This window comes from Ostrea edulis, chromosome 1, assembly GCF_947568905.1.
Source record: "Ostrea edulis chromosome 1, xbOstEdul1.1, whole genome shotgun sequence".
NCBI classification, from domain to species: domain Eukaryota; kingdom Metazoa; phylum Mollusca; class Bivalvia; order Ostreida; family Ostreidae; genus Ostrea; species Ostrea edulis.
The window spans coordinates 89,891,360-89,909,358 of record NC_079164.1 but is presented as its reverse complement, the minus strand read 5'-3'; the positions used below and the strand labels follow the sequence as shown (position 1 = coordinate 89,909,358).

General features: G+C 38.9%; 1 protein-coding gene across 1 annotated transcript; it reads left to right on the top strand.

Moving 5' to 3' along the window:
• The first annotated feature begins 490 nt into the window (after positions 1-490).
• LOC125675065 (uncharacterized) lies at positions 491-5,585 on the top strand. The gene is made up of 6 exons (XM_048912549.2): positions 491-661; positions 751-815; positions 981-1,256; positions 1,869-1,962; positions 2,069-2,103; positions 4,090-5,585. Exons 1-6 carry the CDS (start codon positions 564-566, stop codon positions 4,587-4,589), a joined length of 1,068 nt encoding a protein of 355 aa, XP_048768506.2. The 5' UTR covers positions 491-563; the 3' UTR covers positions 4,590-5,585.
• The last annotated feature ends 12,414 nt before the right edge of the window (positions 5,586-17,999 follow it).

The following is a 17,999-nucleotide window of genomic DNA, read 5'->3' as shown; positions in this document are numbered from 1 at the left end:
AGGTATTTTAAAAGCCTCGTTTTGACGTCAGCATTTTGTACATATTACACTCGTGTTATAATGATCTTATTTGAAAATACAAGCTATTACTGTGTCAAATGGTGTTTGACGTCTTTCATATCTAATGTGAGGCCGTTCTTTACATTCGGGTTACTCCGTTTACCTGATTATTATCAATATATAGGGATCATTGTGGAGTGACCTGTCAACTGGCAATGCTTACTACTCCTAGTTACCTAATCCCATCTCTAGTATCTCCAGGGGTGCTTGTTTGACCTTCTGTTACTTTTATAATGTTTATGCGCTTTGTGATATTGATCACTGTTACATATCTGCACTTTTTCATTATGATGTTGATTAATTAGATAATTAATAGATAATTCAGACTATAGGGCAGTACTTGTGATGTTTTGTATGCCGCTATTGGATGACATCACTTTAATTATACTCCTTTTCCTGTTTGATGTTTTGCTATCAGATATATCACCCAGTGCCGATATATTATAACGTCTCTTCAAACCTCGCTTTTACTTGAAAAGAGTTGTTTGTGCTATGGTTAAGCCATGGTCGTGTTTTTAAAGGTCATTCTTTTATTTTCTTCAACACATCTGTCATGGACTTTGGAGGGGGAAAATCTTTGTTATAAAAACGTATCTGAAAGGTATATAGTTTTACTGAAAGTTTATTTTTCGGTCCATTTTTCACTACGAGGCAGATAAATTGCTTATTTATTTTTCGTTATTTTTATAGTGGCGAGAGTGTTTTGAAGAAGGAGTGTTGCACCAGCTTTATGGAAAAAAATAATAAGTGTATAGGTACATTACACTCTATCTAAATTCTAATGTTCAATTGAAGATTTTAAATTCGGTATTTCATTTAAACGTAACCATCATTTCAAGTTCTTTCATAGAATTGCATTTAGCGACTAGACATGAGCGTTCCTTAATTATTGGGGTGAATGTTTCAACAATTACTTATAGAATGCTTGCCTGGATTTCATGGAACAAATTGCAACAGTACATGTCCACCGGGGAATTACGGCTCAAGGTGTCTGAAAACATGTCATTGTGATGATGATACAGAATACTGCCATCATGTGTGTGGTTGTGTCGTACAAACACCTCTACCTGACAACAATAGAACAGATCTCAACAGTTCGGACCCAGTACCGACACAGTCTCTGTGTTTAATTTCTTTAGATATTACCTATGCATTAGATACTACAGCTACAAATGGATTAGGTACTACAGAAATGGGTAAATATCAAAATTCCCTTGTAAACTTTCTATTTGTCGTTATATTTGTATATTGCCCATCCTTTATATCACACTATCTTTGACGTCACAAAGTCTTGAAATATTATTTTATGCGCCATTGTATTGCATTATCGTACACAAGATTCTCGTTTTGACTTAGTCAGAAGATATAAATGTAAATCTCACGATGGTTTCATTAGGACTGTTTAGTAGTTACAATGTAGTTGTTTATCAACATAACATCATGTAATTAGACGCAAGTTGGATTTTTAAGAACGTAGCGGCCTCACACATTTTAAGGTAACTTTTTCATTTAACGTACAAGTGTACATGTTATTTCATATATGGATATTAACTTGTAACTTTTATTTCATCTATAATTGTTTTCATTATTAATTGATACTGCAATTACTTTATTCAGTACCAAAATATCCGGTAGTTTTTATAGCTGTAACCATTCTTCTAAATATTTTAGCTGCGACACACGTACTACCAATGACAGAATATTGACATACTGTATGTTCCTTACACGTACATAATATATAAGTATAAAACACTGCACATTTTGATACATCCTTATAATATTTGTGATTTTTCTGTTGGTTCTGATAGATCCGATCCGAAAGGACGTGTTGCAGTTTCTATTACATATCGGATTACCTGGTGTAATCGTTGTGTGTTTACTATTTATTGGAGTTATATATTGGTAATATGTATTGATTTTCTAGTTGTATATCCAAATTCATAACATTCAAAGCGTTATCTTACCTGAAGAACCCTAGATACTTACTTGCTATATTTAAAATTTGCAGCAATTACACATTTGGAAAGCAAGAGAAGAAACAAGGTGAATCTATGATTCTTATAAACATTTTTACTAATACTGTAGAATCATTTAAATTCGGGGGGGGGACAATTTTCGTGGATTCCTGAATTTTTACGGGTTTGTGGGGACGTAATTTCGTGGATTTATATGTTTGTAAGAAAGATAACTCTGGAATGTAATTACGATTCTTTATTCGTTGGGGATGTAAATTCGTGGGCGAGGGGTACCCACGAAAATTGAGCCACCACGAATTCTAATGATTCCACAGTACACTGGTATATGCAGCATTATATAGGGCTCAGGGCGGGTGTGACCGGTTAACAGGGGATGCTTACTCCTCCTAGGCACCTGATCCCACCTCTGGTGTGTCCAGGGGTCCGTGTTTGCCCAACTATCTATTTTGTATTGCTTATAGGAGTTATGAGATTGATCACTGTTCGTTATTTTCACCTTACATCAGTATAGTACAGCGTCATTATTTTTGCATAGTGCAGTCATCAATCGACCAATGGAATTCTATTACATTAAATTTTATACTCAGAAAAAACCAAACTAAACGAAGGTGTCATAGTAAACATTGGATTGAAATATTCTTTTTGTTAAGTGATGCTATATATTTCCAGTCAGTTTGATTTTTGTATAATATTGGTACTCCATAGATTTATAATGAAAGTTAAATAGAAAATTCAAATGTAGCTATAAACTAACGAAGTTTGCCGCGTTTTAATGATTTGGTGTCTTTCACATTCATATATGTATATAAATGTGACCAGAACAAGTGAGTTTTCGTGGTTAGCAGGAGTTAGCCTCTTGCTCATATCGACTTTTCTGCGACATTTTGTATACATGTGTATACTTCGAGCTTGGAGACTCACTTTTGAAACCAATCTCTACAAGAGGGCATATTCAAGTTTCATAGAATACGTAGCGCCCTCTGGTAGAAATTGAAAATAAATGTAAAATCCTATTATTAAGGTCACAAAGGATTAAAGCAAATATATTCAACATTAAATGATGGAAACCGAGAGAAAATGAATTTCAATCCAGTGTTTTCAAAGACGTCCGCGTTAACATTGCCTATTCTACATAAACTCTTCATATAAATTCATATGTCGATTTGATATACCCCTGTGAGCTCGAAATAAAGGACACCACAGAGTCGTCCACTTCTGCTTCATACTTAGATATTTTATTGAAAGTAGACATTAACGGCAAACTGACAACTCAACTATATGACAAACGGGATGATTTCAGCTTCTCCATCGTCAACTTCCCATATTTGTGTAGCAATATTCCATTATCACCTGCATATGGTGTTTATATATCTCAACTCATTCGATATGCAAGAGCTTGTTCTGGATATAGTCAGTTTTTAAATCGAGGTAAGCTACTGACAAACAAGTTGATGATACAGGGATTTCAACAGTCTCGATTAAAGTCAGCATTTCGAAAATACTATGGTCGTTATAACGATCTAGTTCGTCAATACAACCTCGCATTGGGTCAAATGCTGTCTGATGTGTTTCATACCGATTGTTAAGCCATTCTTGGCACACTGATTTTGACTGCGGATAACTCCGTTTACCTGATCAGGATATAGGGCTCACGGCGGGTGTGACCGGTTAACAGGGGATTTTTACTCCTCCTAGGCACCTGATCCCACCTCTGGTGTGTCCAGGGGTCCGTGTTTGGCCAACTATCTATTTTGTATTGCTTGTAGGAGTTATGAGATTGATCACTGTTCGTTATCTTCACCTTGCATATAAATGTCATTGATTGATGAAATCACCTGCCGGACATTCTGCACTATAAATCCACTGGTCAACATTAGCTGATGATTATGTGATGCAGGTTAAGTGCATGTGATGTATACTGAAACTGCTACCTAACAGACCAGCGTTTTAATTTTGAGTCGCATTTTAATGTAATTATATTTAATTAGATTATTACATTCAAGCAGACGATAGTTTGTATGAATCTTTACCTAAATCATGGATGTAATTTTAGAACAGAGCATTCGTCACGGTGCTTCCTATGGTGGTAATGTAGAAAACAGAGATGACGATATTCATAATGAAGTGGACCATACATATGGAGATCCTTTGCACTTAAGCGAGGAAGAGTCATGCTATAGTACGCTAACACTGAGAGTAAACCGTGGGTCTCTTTACACGTCAAACACTGCAGAAAACACGGAGACAGTCTCCATGGATGACAATCCTTATGGTTTTACTTTCAATAGAAGAGATGAGGAAAAGTTACTAGACAAAAACACCAATAATTTCAACGGGAGGAATGATGCTTCGGGAAATGAAATGATACAAGGAATTAGTGAAGACAGCTGCTATGCTCATAATTCCCTTTTACGTCACTACTCAATTCGTCGGTTTGACTTAACGCCAGATGACGCAAATGTCACTGCTACACAGATTAAAGATGGCAGACATTACGAGCTTGCACGCAATGATTTTGACCTGGAGTTAGATAGAGAGATACAGAGATACTGAAAAAAAATGAAACATGATTTCAAAAGTTAGTAATATTTAAAGTAGCTATTTAACGTTTAACATTTTAAACAGATTTGTTTAGAAATAAAAATATAATCACACTTGCCAGACATGTAAGCAATGATATTTTTTTTTGAAAGTAGTCTCATAACGGTGTGTTTAAGTCCCTCTCGAGAATTTTGCACTCGTATCGAGATGTTACCAATACCGGTGAAGGGTTTCAAATATACGCCAATGCTCGGCGCTTACGGTCATTGAGCAGTGAGGGTTCTTTAGCGTGCCACACCAACTGCGACACGGGACGTTTGTGTTTAAGGTCATCTCAGAGGAACCGTGACATTCACACCTGATGTCGAGCGTTTGGCGATGGAATTGTCACTACCTGTTTTTAACGACTTAGGTCTGTCGCGGCCGGGATTCGAACCCTAGCCTTTCGCATGTGGGGGCGAACGCTCTCACCTCTCGGCCACCCCGGGGCGCTCGAGAATGTTCATACACCTAACAGATTTATAGTAATTTTGTCTTTAAATTTGTAAGCAAATATACTTCAAAACTCAATGCATTTTATCACAGGACTAAACAATAAATGTAAATATCACCTGTTGTATGTCACATTGTTTACATATGAAATATTTTTGTTTTGATAATTATGTCGTTACTTACAGTGAGAGCATATGTTCATTGTAATCCTGATTGAATAATCTTTTGTGTATTTGTTTAATCATATACTTGTTTAGTGAGTACGATATTTTGGTTGACAGTACAACAGAACTTAATACGTGTGTACGACGTAATACTTTTTTGTGGTTGGCTGAACGTCACCGTACAGCATCCCTATTGGTTAACTCCAATCATGTGACTTTTACAAATAAGCTTTATAAATGCAAGAGGTAGCCAAAACAGCAGACAGTTTTAAGATCAACATTTACATAGCTAAATTAACCAAGCACACATTACTGATGATGTACTATGTAATAAATTACTCTTGTGACAGAATTTCTCGTTTTCCTTACATCACCTTTATCAAAAACGAGTAAGACAAAGTTTCAATTACCCGAAATTGATGAGCAAGTACTAAGAGTATATTTTGTACTACGTATTTACTGAGCGGTCATCTTTGGGAAGCTTACAACATAAAGCAAACATAGAGGGAAACAATATTACAAACAAGAATGTTATAATTGTGTTTATTCAATCTGTATTCTCTATAGCTTAAAGCTGACACGAAGTTGTGGATACCCTACACTTTGTTTTTGCACATGCCCAAAACTACTATGTCTGTCATAGTCATTTAAGGAAGTACTCTACATCGCAATAATGACTGACTTCCTTTTAAGTCATGGATGAAAATAGAAATATAATTTCAAAATTCATCGCATAGCTTAGTAGGTTAGCACGTCGATTGCAGAACTGTAGATCGTGGGTTCGTGTCCAGCAGGGGTTTTTAATTTATTTTTTTTCAGATTGTTTTCTACTAAAACTGCATTTTTTTTTACCAAACAAAGTAAATTTGAAAGTTTTCAATTTCAAAATATTGTTGTTCATCTCCGTTACTTTTTATCCATATCAAATTTCTCTAGTGTAGCATAGCTCCGTAACCTAGCGATAACTAATTGAGTAATCTCTTTAGTATCAATGATTTTTACGCTTGATTGATTCAAGGACAACATATCGTCTCTGGTGCATGCACTTCTTATGGGTACAATGTATCATATTTTCAGTAGTCTCAAACACACAGCAATCAAAATGAACACGATGGAAAGTTCATGCAGCTCAGAGCACACTGGATGTAAATGAAATGATGAAAATTTTCTTAGCTCGTCAAATCTTCTCACCAACATTGAAGGATTAAAGGTTAAGATAAACGAACAGTGATCAATATCATAAGATAGTTTATAGAGAAATTAAATTCTTGGCTAAATATTTTATTTGATTACTGATTTTGACTACGGATAATTCCGTTTACCTGATCAAGATCTAGGGCTCACGGCGGGTGTGACCGGTCAACAAGAGATGCTTACTCCTCCTAGGCACCTGATCCCACCTCTGGTGTGTCCAGGGGTCCGTGTTTGCCCAACTATCTATTTTGTATTGCTTATAGGACTTATGAGATTGATCACTGTTCGTCATCTTCACCTTTCATTACTCCACATATTTATTATGTATTAATTTCGACATGCATTTATCAGTGATCAAACATTTGAAATGAGATAATATGCACATATGCATCGACCTTCCTTCTGTATTTACAATAGCTATAATAGAGATATTTCTGAAAGTTAAAGGTAAAAATATTTTACATTTTAAAACATTGAGATGCCTTGATGAAGTCAAAAGTTTTCTTAATGTTTTTGAGAGAATTAAACCTGGTTATTGTACATGTGTTGTCTACTATTGAATTACATAAGGGGGTAGTTTTCCTCTATGCAGAAATATCGGGTTAATACGTTTAGCAATAACACTAGTACACAAAAGGATTTTATACGATACCGTGACCACCCCAAGGGGTCCTCGCGCACTCTGTGGACTCTCTCTCTCTCTCTCTCTCTCTCTCTCTCTCTCTCTCTCTCTCTCTCTCTCCCCGCGCTCTGCATAAAATAACAATAATCCTGCATAAAATAACACCTGCCAGTCCCCTGGTACGTTACACTACCCCCTCTCACAACATTTGCGTCCCCATAAATGCCTTGTATAAGAGTAGTATACCATGATAGTAATAGGGTCATAATGTCCATCCTACAAAGAACATTATTAATGCATGATAAAATTGTCATTAAGAAATCTTACCACAATGCACAAGTAAGGTTCTGAAATGAAATATAATGAAAGGAATTACCAAAGCTCAATTTGATATTCATATACGCGAATATATATCCTGAGATTGTCACTGATTTGACCAAAATCCATCGCTGCCACTGAATAGTCTAAAATCATCAATGTCACTGCATAATCCCGAATCCATTGCTGTCACTCAATAGATACAATCCTCAATATCACTGAATAATCCGAAAATCCATCACTGTCACTGAAAAGTAAAAAATCATCAATGTCCATGAATAAACTTGAGTCTTCAAATCGTTACGGACACTGAATTGTCTTGAGTCCATGGGTGTCGCTGAAAAGTCCTGAATTCATCATGGTTATCAGATAATCCTGAAATCCACTAAAATCAATAAATAGATCAAATCATTACCATTAAGGCATGGTCCTAAAACCAATAGTGAATAAAAGACATACACATGAAAGTTAATTCCTGTATCTTCTCCATGGTTGCCTAAGGAGGCCTCTCCGGCTCGAAGGATAGGGCCTCCCGCCGTCCCGCATCTCCTCGCGCAGATGACCCAACTGTCTTCGGAGTCCCCCAATCTCCACAACCAATTGGATCTGCAGTTTGGCCACCTCCTAGGCAATCTCGCGGAGAGTGGCCACAAGGAAGTATGTCTGGCTTCACGCTTCTTTCGTCAGGGCCTGTTCTGTCTGAACCTCCGCGACTCAAGCGTCTAAATCCATTTCCTCTCCCTCTCCTAGCTACGAGTCCAGGATGTTATCATCCTCATGGAAGCAGGCCGGCTCGGCTTCCTCTGCTTAACTTCCCTGAGGGGATTCCTCCCCAGACCTGTCGCCTTCCTTAGGTATTCCCAACAGACACTGTGCCCCTTGTAGATATGGCCAGCGCTTTCTTTCAAGAATTCCAGTAACGGACCGACTCTTCCCTCGTCAGGGCCATATGATATGCATTGCCAAACTGGTGGGGGTGTTCATTCTTCTGCAGTTATAGCTGATCAGAGCTGAAGGTTCACGTTCCCATGGCCCCCATTTTATTCCTCTCACGCGGCAAAAAGGTGATAACGTGCATCTTCAGCTCGTTTAATGTTTTTCCTGTGAAGTGACAGAGCCACACCAAAATGGTACCTCATCTGGGCGCAAGTGAGTTTTATAGTGATGTGTTTCCTTCATCTGTCCTTTTTCTGCCAAGTAGTTTGGGCACCGCAGACCACGGTACGCCAGTCCCCTCTTAAAACTGATTAAATGAACCTGTCACACCAAGTGTACTACCATGAAATAAATCTGACAAAGGCTACCGTTATAATAACTGCCCACACAAACTTCCTAAATAATAAAGAAATCAATTAAAAATGTCTACCGTTTTACCTATCTGGATCTAATGACAGGTAATTAAGTCTTTGTCGGGCCCATAGTCAAAAGAAGGTCTCATCTTATTGTGGTTCACCACCACTTTGCGACCATTTGGTAATCTGATCTCATAGTTTAAATCCCTGAGTTTTCCAACAATGACACAAGGGCCTATGCAGGTAAGCTGTAGCTTAGGGCATACACCTCATCGGCGTAAGTCCTCCCTATACCAAACCTTCCTCGGCGTAAGTCCTCCCTATACCAAACCCTGTCATCAGACTCATAAGTCTGTACTTTAGCCCTAGAATCATAAACCTGTTTCCTCCTTTGACAGGATTTTACTAAGTGTTTTCTAGCCACCTTGTGTGCTTGTTGCATTTTCTCACGGACATGCAACATGTTATCTGCCAGGGTACTTTTCAATTCCCATGCGTTCATTGGCAACCCCCTTGGGTCACGTCTGAGGGTAGTCTTACTTCTCGCCCAAACATAAGAGGTTTGGAGTCAGCCCGGTTGACTCATGGTGGGTAGCACGGCATGCTCCAGCCAAGTAACCCTTATGGACATCCCAGTCCGACTCCTCCCCTCGTATATAGGACTTGATCATCCCCAGAAGGGTACGGTTGAACCTCTCAACCTGCCTATTACATTTTGGGTTCCTGGACTAGAAGGTGCCTTACGTATCTCAAATAGTTGGCATTTTCACTCTCGTAACAGCGAACTTGGTCTGAATGGATAGTCAGAGGGCATCCATATCTGCACATGACTTCATTGAGCATCGCATTTGCAGAAGTGGGCGCTGATTGGTCTGCCACAGGGATGATTTCCACCCACTTGGTGAAATAATCTGTCATGGTGAGGATGTATCGATTGTCTCGTGGTGTCAGCGGTAAAGGGTCCAGTAAATCGGTTGCAACTCTATCCATGGGAGCACCAACCATTATTTTTCAAAGCGGGGTCCTGCTGGTTTTCGTGGGTGCTTTATTTCCTGTACAGGTGTCACATTTGACTATCCAGAGGTAAATATCTTCCTTCATCTCATACCAGTAAAATCTCTGCTTTACCTTATGGCGAGTTTTTATCTTCCCCAAATGCCCTGACAAGACTGAATCATGCATTTGGTATAACACTTCGGATTCCATTTTCTCTGGTACCACGAATTGACTATAGGGCCCAGTCACATCTCTCGATACAACGATCCTGTATAAAAGGTCATCCATTTCTTCAAGGGAAGACCAAATCAGCTGGACTGTATTTTTCTGTATCTGCTCCTGTAGGCCTCTTGCCTTCCCTCTTGAACTTCAATATAGGTCCAATGTGTTCATCATTCTCTTGGAATGCTCTCAGCTGTTCGTTTGTGTACCTAACAGACCAAGGTGTTCACATATCTTTCTCTGTCCCTCACTGGTGAGTCTTCACAGCTTTTATCTTTTTGGACGAGGATATCACTTCAGCTTGATCTGAAACTGAAGGACCATGCATATCTTGGGTCCGCCGATGACACTTTTTACATGGCCCGCACCTTAGACTAGCTCAGCATTGGTAGCCAGCACAGTTGTTTCCATGTGTCCAGACATTGTGAAGCCATTCACCAGTTTTGGTGACGCCTCCATATGACTGAAAAATTCTCCAGAGGGACATTAAACAAGATACTATCAATCAATCTAGACATTTCGTCGGCATTAGTGTACTTACTTCCTGGAAGATGCTGAATCTCAAAGTCAAATCCGGACATGATTTCTAACCACCGCGAGATCCTTCCTTTTGGTTCTTTCATACTAAATAACCATGATGAGGATATAGGGCTAACGGCAGGTGTGACCGGTCGACAGGGGATGCTTACTCCTCCTAGGCACCTGATCCCAACTCTGGTATATCCAGGGGGTCCGTGCTTGACCAAATATCTATTTTGTATTGCTAACGGGAGTTATGACATTGACAACTGTTAGTTATATTCACCTTTCATCAGAGCTTGGTGATCTGTACGTTCAAGGAACTTCCTACCAAGCAGATACTGTCTATAATAATCAATAAAATGCTTCACTGCGAGTAGTTCCTTATCAGTAATGCAGTAGTTACATTCTGACTTACTGAGTGTCTTAATCCCATAGGCAATAATTCGTTCTCTACCATCCTGAATCTGACTGAACACAGCGCCAATTCCTATATTACTGGCATCTGTATCCAAAATGTATCCGCTATCCATCCTCATCTCATGGATAGCCCATTACTTCTGGTCCAGTGAAGGCTATCTTGAGTTTATCCAAGGCTTCCTGGCATGATTTTGTCCATTCCAAATAAGTGCCCTTCCTCATCAATTTGGTCAGTGGACTGACCAGTGTTGAGAAATCCTTGATAAACCTGCGATAATAGCTACTCATGCCCAGTACCTTGCGAATTTTGATGACATTTTTTGATGTGGGCCATTGAACTAGTTTCTCCACATTGTTAGGATAAGGCCAAATCCCTTCCCCCAGATACAATGTGGCCTAAACATGTGACATCAGGTCTAAGGAGATAACATTTCGATGGTTTCAGTTTGAGTCCAGCTTTGCTAATTCTTTTCAACATACCTTCCACCCGTCGGATTTGTTCGCTAAATGTCGAAGAATAAACAATCACATCATCAAGATATATTAGGCAGGTCTGTCATTGTAGCACATGTAATACGAGCTCCATCCAGCGTTGGAAAGTTGCAGGGGAGTTGCATAAGCCCAATGGCATAGTTTTAAATTCATATACCCCATATTTCGTGGCCAAAGTAGTTTTGGTAATGTCCCCATTCCTCATGGGGACTTGGTGGTACCCTGCTTGTCAAATCAAAAAATGAAAATAGGCTAGCTCCTGAGACTGTATCCAGGCACTCTTGTACTCTAGGCAGTGGGTAAGCAGTCTTCCTTGTCATTGCATTTAGACGACATGGTCAGATTTTTTCCCGACTTCTTTCTAACAAGCACTTGGAGGGATGCCCAGGAGGAGCTAGAAGTTTGAATAACTCCCTGTCTCTTCATCTCCTCAATGGCCGCTTGCTCTTCCACTGCGGGGACAAATGGTACTATACGCTGGGACTGCTTTATGGGTCTGGTCTCCCCCGTGTCTATTATAAACAACATTGGTATGACCAATGTCCTGATCGTTTTCTGAAAAGGCGTGAGAGTACTTTTGTAACAAAGCTGATATTGTAATATTCTCTTCTTCTGATCGGTCTGCAATTGCTACCTCATAAAGGTCCTTATGATGAGAGGGTACAATTCCACTCTTGCCTCCCTCTCTGCTTCCATTCTTGGTCACTGACCTAATTATCCCTTCGTTAGTTTCCCACATAACAGGTTGGATTGATATCTAAATTCTGCTAACAGTGTCACTGTTTCCAATTTCGCAGCCATATTCTGCAGGCAGCAACAATGTCTAATTTTGCAGCTTCTCCGATCTCGGTATTCTGATGGATGACCACCTCTTCAGCAGAGGGGTTCATAACCTGAACCTGGCTGGCCACACTGCCACTGTTCTCCACCAATGAGGCAGCTATAATCAATGGGTGACTTTTTCCAGTCCCATATAACGGATAGGACTGGAATACAGACTGGGAAGTAGAGAGGGGAAAAGAAACTCCAGACGCACCTTCGTCGATTGAGGTAATTATTCCTCCCGTCCCTGAACATTCAGAATGCTCGGAATGTTTTTGACAACCCTGCGAGGTAGATGACAGGCACAGAACATCGTGGTGGCCACAAAACCTTAAGCCGGATTTGTCCAAAAACGGTAAAAACAGAAAACTCCTGTACAAAAAGTTTTGGATTATGCTATGCCATCGTGGAGTATGGCAGGACAGCCGCTACTTAGAGTGAGAGTCCTGTGCCATCAGTATGGATGTCAGACGACGGAGATTTATTTGGCAGTCAAATGGAATAAAGAGGGAAATAATGTGTCGTCCGCCAAGTCCAGGAATAGTCCAGGAATAGTTACCAAATCCCGCAAACCTTCCGTACATGGGACATATGTGGCAATGATTAGATATTCCACAAAATCAAAACATCTCTCTCTCTCTCTCTCTCTCTCTCTCTCTCTCTCTCTCTCGCGGGAAACATTGAATTATTGAGTAGTACAAATTTTAATTAATAGAGCTAATGAATTACTCAACATTTTAATGGATAACAATCCCTACACAATGCAATTTATCATTGTATTTTCTCCCCCCCCCCCCCCCCCCCCCCCCCCACATCTATATACAGGTATTGTAGATTACACAATCAGAAATAGGGGCCTCCGTGGGTCCCGAGTGGTTAGAGCATCGCGCTCAAAATCACACGGCTTCTCACCTCTGGTCGGCGCCGGTAAGTGAGAAAGTTTCCCAGTTTACTTTCGGAAGGCTGGTGGTCTCTTCCCAGGTAAATTGTATCCGGGTAATCTCTTGCCACCAGATAACTGAATTGTTGAGTGTGGCGGATAACAACAAAAACAAACACAATCAGAAATCAAACATTATTGGGGGAAAAACAACCAATATTTTCTATTAATGATTTATAATTACTTATATTTATAAGAAAAGGAAAAATGCTTTATTGGTGCAATGAAAAAATAATAATAAACCAAAAAACAAACATATGAGTTATTGAGATATTTCTATTAATAATTTATTACGGCTTTATATTTATAAAAAGAGAGGAAAAATGTATAAAACTGTAGCAATACATGTAATAATGATAGAAATAATATGGCATTGCAATAGTGTTGCATACATCTGACAATAATTGCTCATTTAGCCAATGATTGAGAGTAAGGGAGAGAGAAAAGGGGGGGGGGGGGGTGTAGACTATGTGTCAGCTAATGTTTGGGATACCATCATTACACAAACACTACGTCCACAGAAACTCTAAAGAGAGAGGAGGTGCAGACTGCGTGTCAGCTTCTGTTTGGGATACCACCATTACAGAAACACAACAGCCACAGATACCATATAGACGGCCCATATTGAGAGGTATCTTGATCATTCTTCAATTGGCTGTACATGTACACAGATCTACTTAGATTTATTCATTCTCTCGAAACATGGATATTTTACCTACTACACCCAAGACACCGCGAATTCCCAGGACACCAGGAAGTATCCGGAAACGTGCTAGTTCTTTCAAGTTGGAACTACCCGGTGTTGAGTCGGTAAATGCCAGGATTCGTGAGAAAATTACCCTTATCGAGAAACGATTCCGTGCGAGACAGCAGCGACTGAACAACACGGAGGTGCTTGAGCGTGCCTTAGACGCACTGATAGGAAACGACGACTCAGATTCCACAAGTCTGTAACCAGGCTGTGCAAGAACAGATAGGAATGTTAGAAGAAAATGATAGAGCCATGCGGAAGGCCAGAGTTCGAATCCTGGCCGCAACAGACTTAAGCCGTTGAAACAGTGACAGTTCCATCGCCAAACGTTCGACATTCGGTGTGAATGCCACGGGTCCTCGGAGACGACCTTAGAAACGGATGTCCTGTGTCACAGTAAGTGTAGCACACTGAAGAACCCTCACTGCTCAATGGCCGTAAGCGCCGAGCATAGGCCTAAATTTAAAGTCCTTGTGACGTTTCCATATGAGTGAAAAATTCTGGAGTGAGACGTTTTAACAAGATACAATCATAACTCCCATAAGCAATACAAATAGAGTTGGACAAGCACGTGAACTTAGTGGACCATAATTTGGCAGTAAGTGCAGATTTTTACACTTTTTAACTGACTGTGTTTGTTGTGCTCCAAGGGAACTCACGGTTTGTCGCATTACACACATTACTCTGGCGGATCAAGAAAATAATTCATAGGACCTCTCCACTATATCTGTGACATTCGGTTCCCGATGATTTAGTAAAATATAAAAAGTTTGAATTATGCAATTTACAGTGCCCCAAGATGTTCATTAAGATATATTGGCATTTTATTGTACTGAAAAGTTCGTTAAAGGTACATGGACACGATTTGAGCTGAACATTTTCAAATGTTTTTCTTCGGGGTTTTTTAATGCTTAGAATGCTCAGCTAAGGTATTTCTAATGGTTAACAAAAATTTGAGTGTCGGTTGTCAAAATACGTGAGAGACACAGAACTCCCAATTCTTTGTTATGTAAGCAAGGTTGGTGCCATGTTTTTGTTTACTTAGGTTGAATATACAAGTCAAAGTTTCGTTTAAAGCAGATGTTTTCAATTAATAAGTTAATTCGGAACAAATTGAATAGTTTCTAGTCTTTGGCACATCTCATTTTGTTTTAAACAAATCTACATGTAAACAAAATCATGGCGCGAGCCTTGTTTACATTTCAAAGAATTGTGAGTGCTGCATCTCACTTGCAACTCAACAACTGCTATTCAAAGTTTGGTTGACCATTAGAAACACTTTAGTTAAACATTGAAAACAGTTAAAATGGAAAATAAGATTTGAAAATTTTCAGCTCAAATCGTGTCCATGCCCCTTTAACATAAAGCGCTATGAATCTCGTGAGGATCCGGGTTAGAATAGGTCCCCAGTACCTCTTGATTATCGTGAGAGACGTCTAAATGGGGCGGTCCTTCGGATGAGACCGCTAAAACCTAAGTTCCGCGTCACAGCAGGTGAGGCACGATAAAGATCCCTCCCTACTCAATGGCTGTAAGCGCCGAGCATAGGCCTAACTTTTGCAGCCCTTCACCGGCAATGGTGACGTTTCCATAATATCATTATCGAAATATTGTCGAGTGGGACTTATAAAATATAAAATGAATAAGAGCTCTGTTGTCTTTTGAAATTGGGTTTGTCTGTTTTTGTTAAATCTCTGTAAGATATGCATCGAATATCCTGTTCTTCAAAGCCTTTGTTTATATCGAGCACAATGTTGTCCAGATTTCTCTTTTCTATCATAAGACAGTCGTTTTTGTAATAAAGAAAACTACATCCAAAAGGCAAGATTGGACAATAATTTATATAATATAAAATCTGCACTAACCGTACGATTGACCTCGGGTACTAATTCTGTAGCTTTCAGGCTAAGCGTGAACATTTAAAACTTAGTTTTATAACCTTTATCATCCAATATTCTAGGATAAAAGGACTTTCAGTAATTGCGATTATATCATTGCCAGAAAGTTCATGCATCTTTAAGTAGCAACCACAGATTATCGATGATATTGAAATCTGGGTTCCGTTTTACAAAACAACTTACGACAAAGTCGCAAGTCATAAATTCTATTACACAGTTATTACTTTAAATGAATGAAGGAAAACTTTTCTGAGTCTTAATTTTCAACAATTTAAAAAAATATTTTGCATTTGGAGTGAATGATCTATCAATAAACTGGAAAATTCCAGTATGTAAAGTTGGCCGTAAGTCGTAAGTTCTTTTGTAAAACGCACCCCAGGCTGGACTCTGTGCTGGCCAACTCATGGTGGTAACATTGTTTCTGTGAAGAAATTCCTGGGTGCTTCTAGCCCGATGTACCGGAGCGTTGTCCTGCTGAAATATGTAATTTTCAGCGGGGAAATGACGGACTATAATTGGCCACAAGTTCTCATCAATGATCTCCTGATATTTCTCATCGTTTACAGTGGAGCCTCGGTAATCCGGACGCCATTAATCCGGACGCTTCACCTTCCGGACGATTTTTCTAGGGAACGGAATTTTTGTACATTATTTTGCATCATTAATCCGGAAATTCGCGTTCCGGATCCGGACGGTCATTTTTTACTACAAAACGTTATAATGCATTGAAAATTGTACCGTTAATCCGGACGGTAATTTTGTTTAGGGACGGTCTGTGTCGGACAATTTTAGCAAGGCGTAAATTATAAAGAAAAACAAGCCAAACTATTACCTGTACCCTGTCAACACCTCCATCCAATTCATGTCGATTGTGCATGTATTGCCATTTTTCGCACATAGGATCTTTTTTGCGTGTAGTGTTGAATTTTGTAAATAATTTGGATATCTGTAGCATATTATTTTATAGTCTTGATCAATACCCTAATAGTATTAATAAATTAAACATCATGCCGTAATGATAATTTTTTTAACTGCTACACGTATCAGTTGTATTGATTCGTAAATTGATATCGGCTTATTCAAATCTAAAGAGTGTAGATTATACTTCTAGATTCTGGATTTTATACTGTTGATTGGCGTGAAATATACATGTATGTTCATGCACATGTATATATAGTATAAGTTTTTAACGTTTAGAATGTCACGCATGTAGAATGTACCTTGTTATGATGTTGTAGAGCTTTATTGCTATCGAATTTTTAAACTCTGCGTAGAAGTGAGAAAATTACCATTTTAAGGAAAATGACAATTAAATTCTTTAGGTACCTGTAATGTTAGTTTCACCCGCGTTTTGTTCCGTTATTATCGCATCAGGAAAATAATAGGTGCGCGTGACTAGATCAAAGCAGTAGTAGGTCTTGATATTACGAGCTTAAATGATTTTGTTCTCCTGATATTGTCTTGGATAATTATAAAATAAGAAATATAAACTCTGGCAGATTGAATTTTGGTTAAAGAATATTGTCAACTGACATGATAATCACGAAATTCTTATATCAACTTTGGACGATGAAGATTGTTTTAACAAACCGCCGAACCCGTGAATCATGACAGATGGAAATTACCGGCCTCTTTAAGAAGTAAAAGTGTGATGAAATGTTTGAAGTGTAAATGATTATGTTAGTTACTAATGATTTATTTACTTATAGTTACATAAAGTGCTTCATTATTTGTTTTAGTGCATACGGTACAGTTTTGTATATTTATTTGTAGGGATCATATGTATGTACAATGTAAGCACAGGCAAATACATTGAACACGTACATTGAATTTTAGTGCTTTGAAATACATGTAAATGTTAACATTATCATAATTTATTTACTAATGCAAATGGTTAAATCCAATGATAGAATGTGTTTAATTCACTATGCATCAATAAAGTAGGCACATATTGGCTACTTATGCAAAGCTAGAAAATGTGCGATTCAATTATCCGGACGCTTCATTTATCCGGACGATTTTGCTGGGAACCAAAGTGTCCGGATTAACGAGGTTCCACTGTATATTGCCATTCACAGATTTGATAGTCCCCACACCTTCCCATGTTGCACCCCCCCCCCCCCCCCCCCAAATCATCACTTCATAACATGGCTTACTTTGTCGTGGTGTCACTAAACCAGGCCGCCATCTCTCATCCTTTTTACGCCACACATACATACGGGAATCATGTCCTATCATGATTTTAGATTCGTCTGAAAAAATAACTCTGTTCCATAGTTT

Bases quoted from the DNA above. Each gene is read 5' to 3' on its own strand.
- LOC125675065 (XM_048912549.2), top strand. From the start codon at position 564: ATGGTCGTGTTTTTAAAGGTCATTCTTTTATTTTCTTCAACACATCTG. The intron at 662-750 runs GTATATAGTTTT...TTATTTTTATAG, and splicing joins TATAAAAACGTATCTGAAAG to TGGCGAGAGTGTTTTGAAGA. The intron at 816-980 runs GTACATTACACT...AATTACTTATAG, and splicing joins AAAAAATAATAAGTGTATAG to AATGCTTGCCTGGATTTCAT.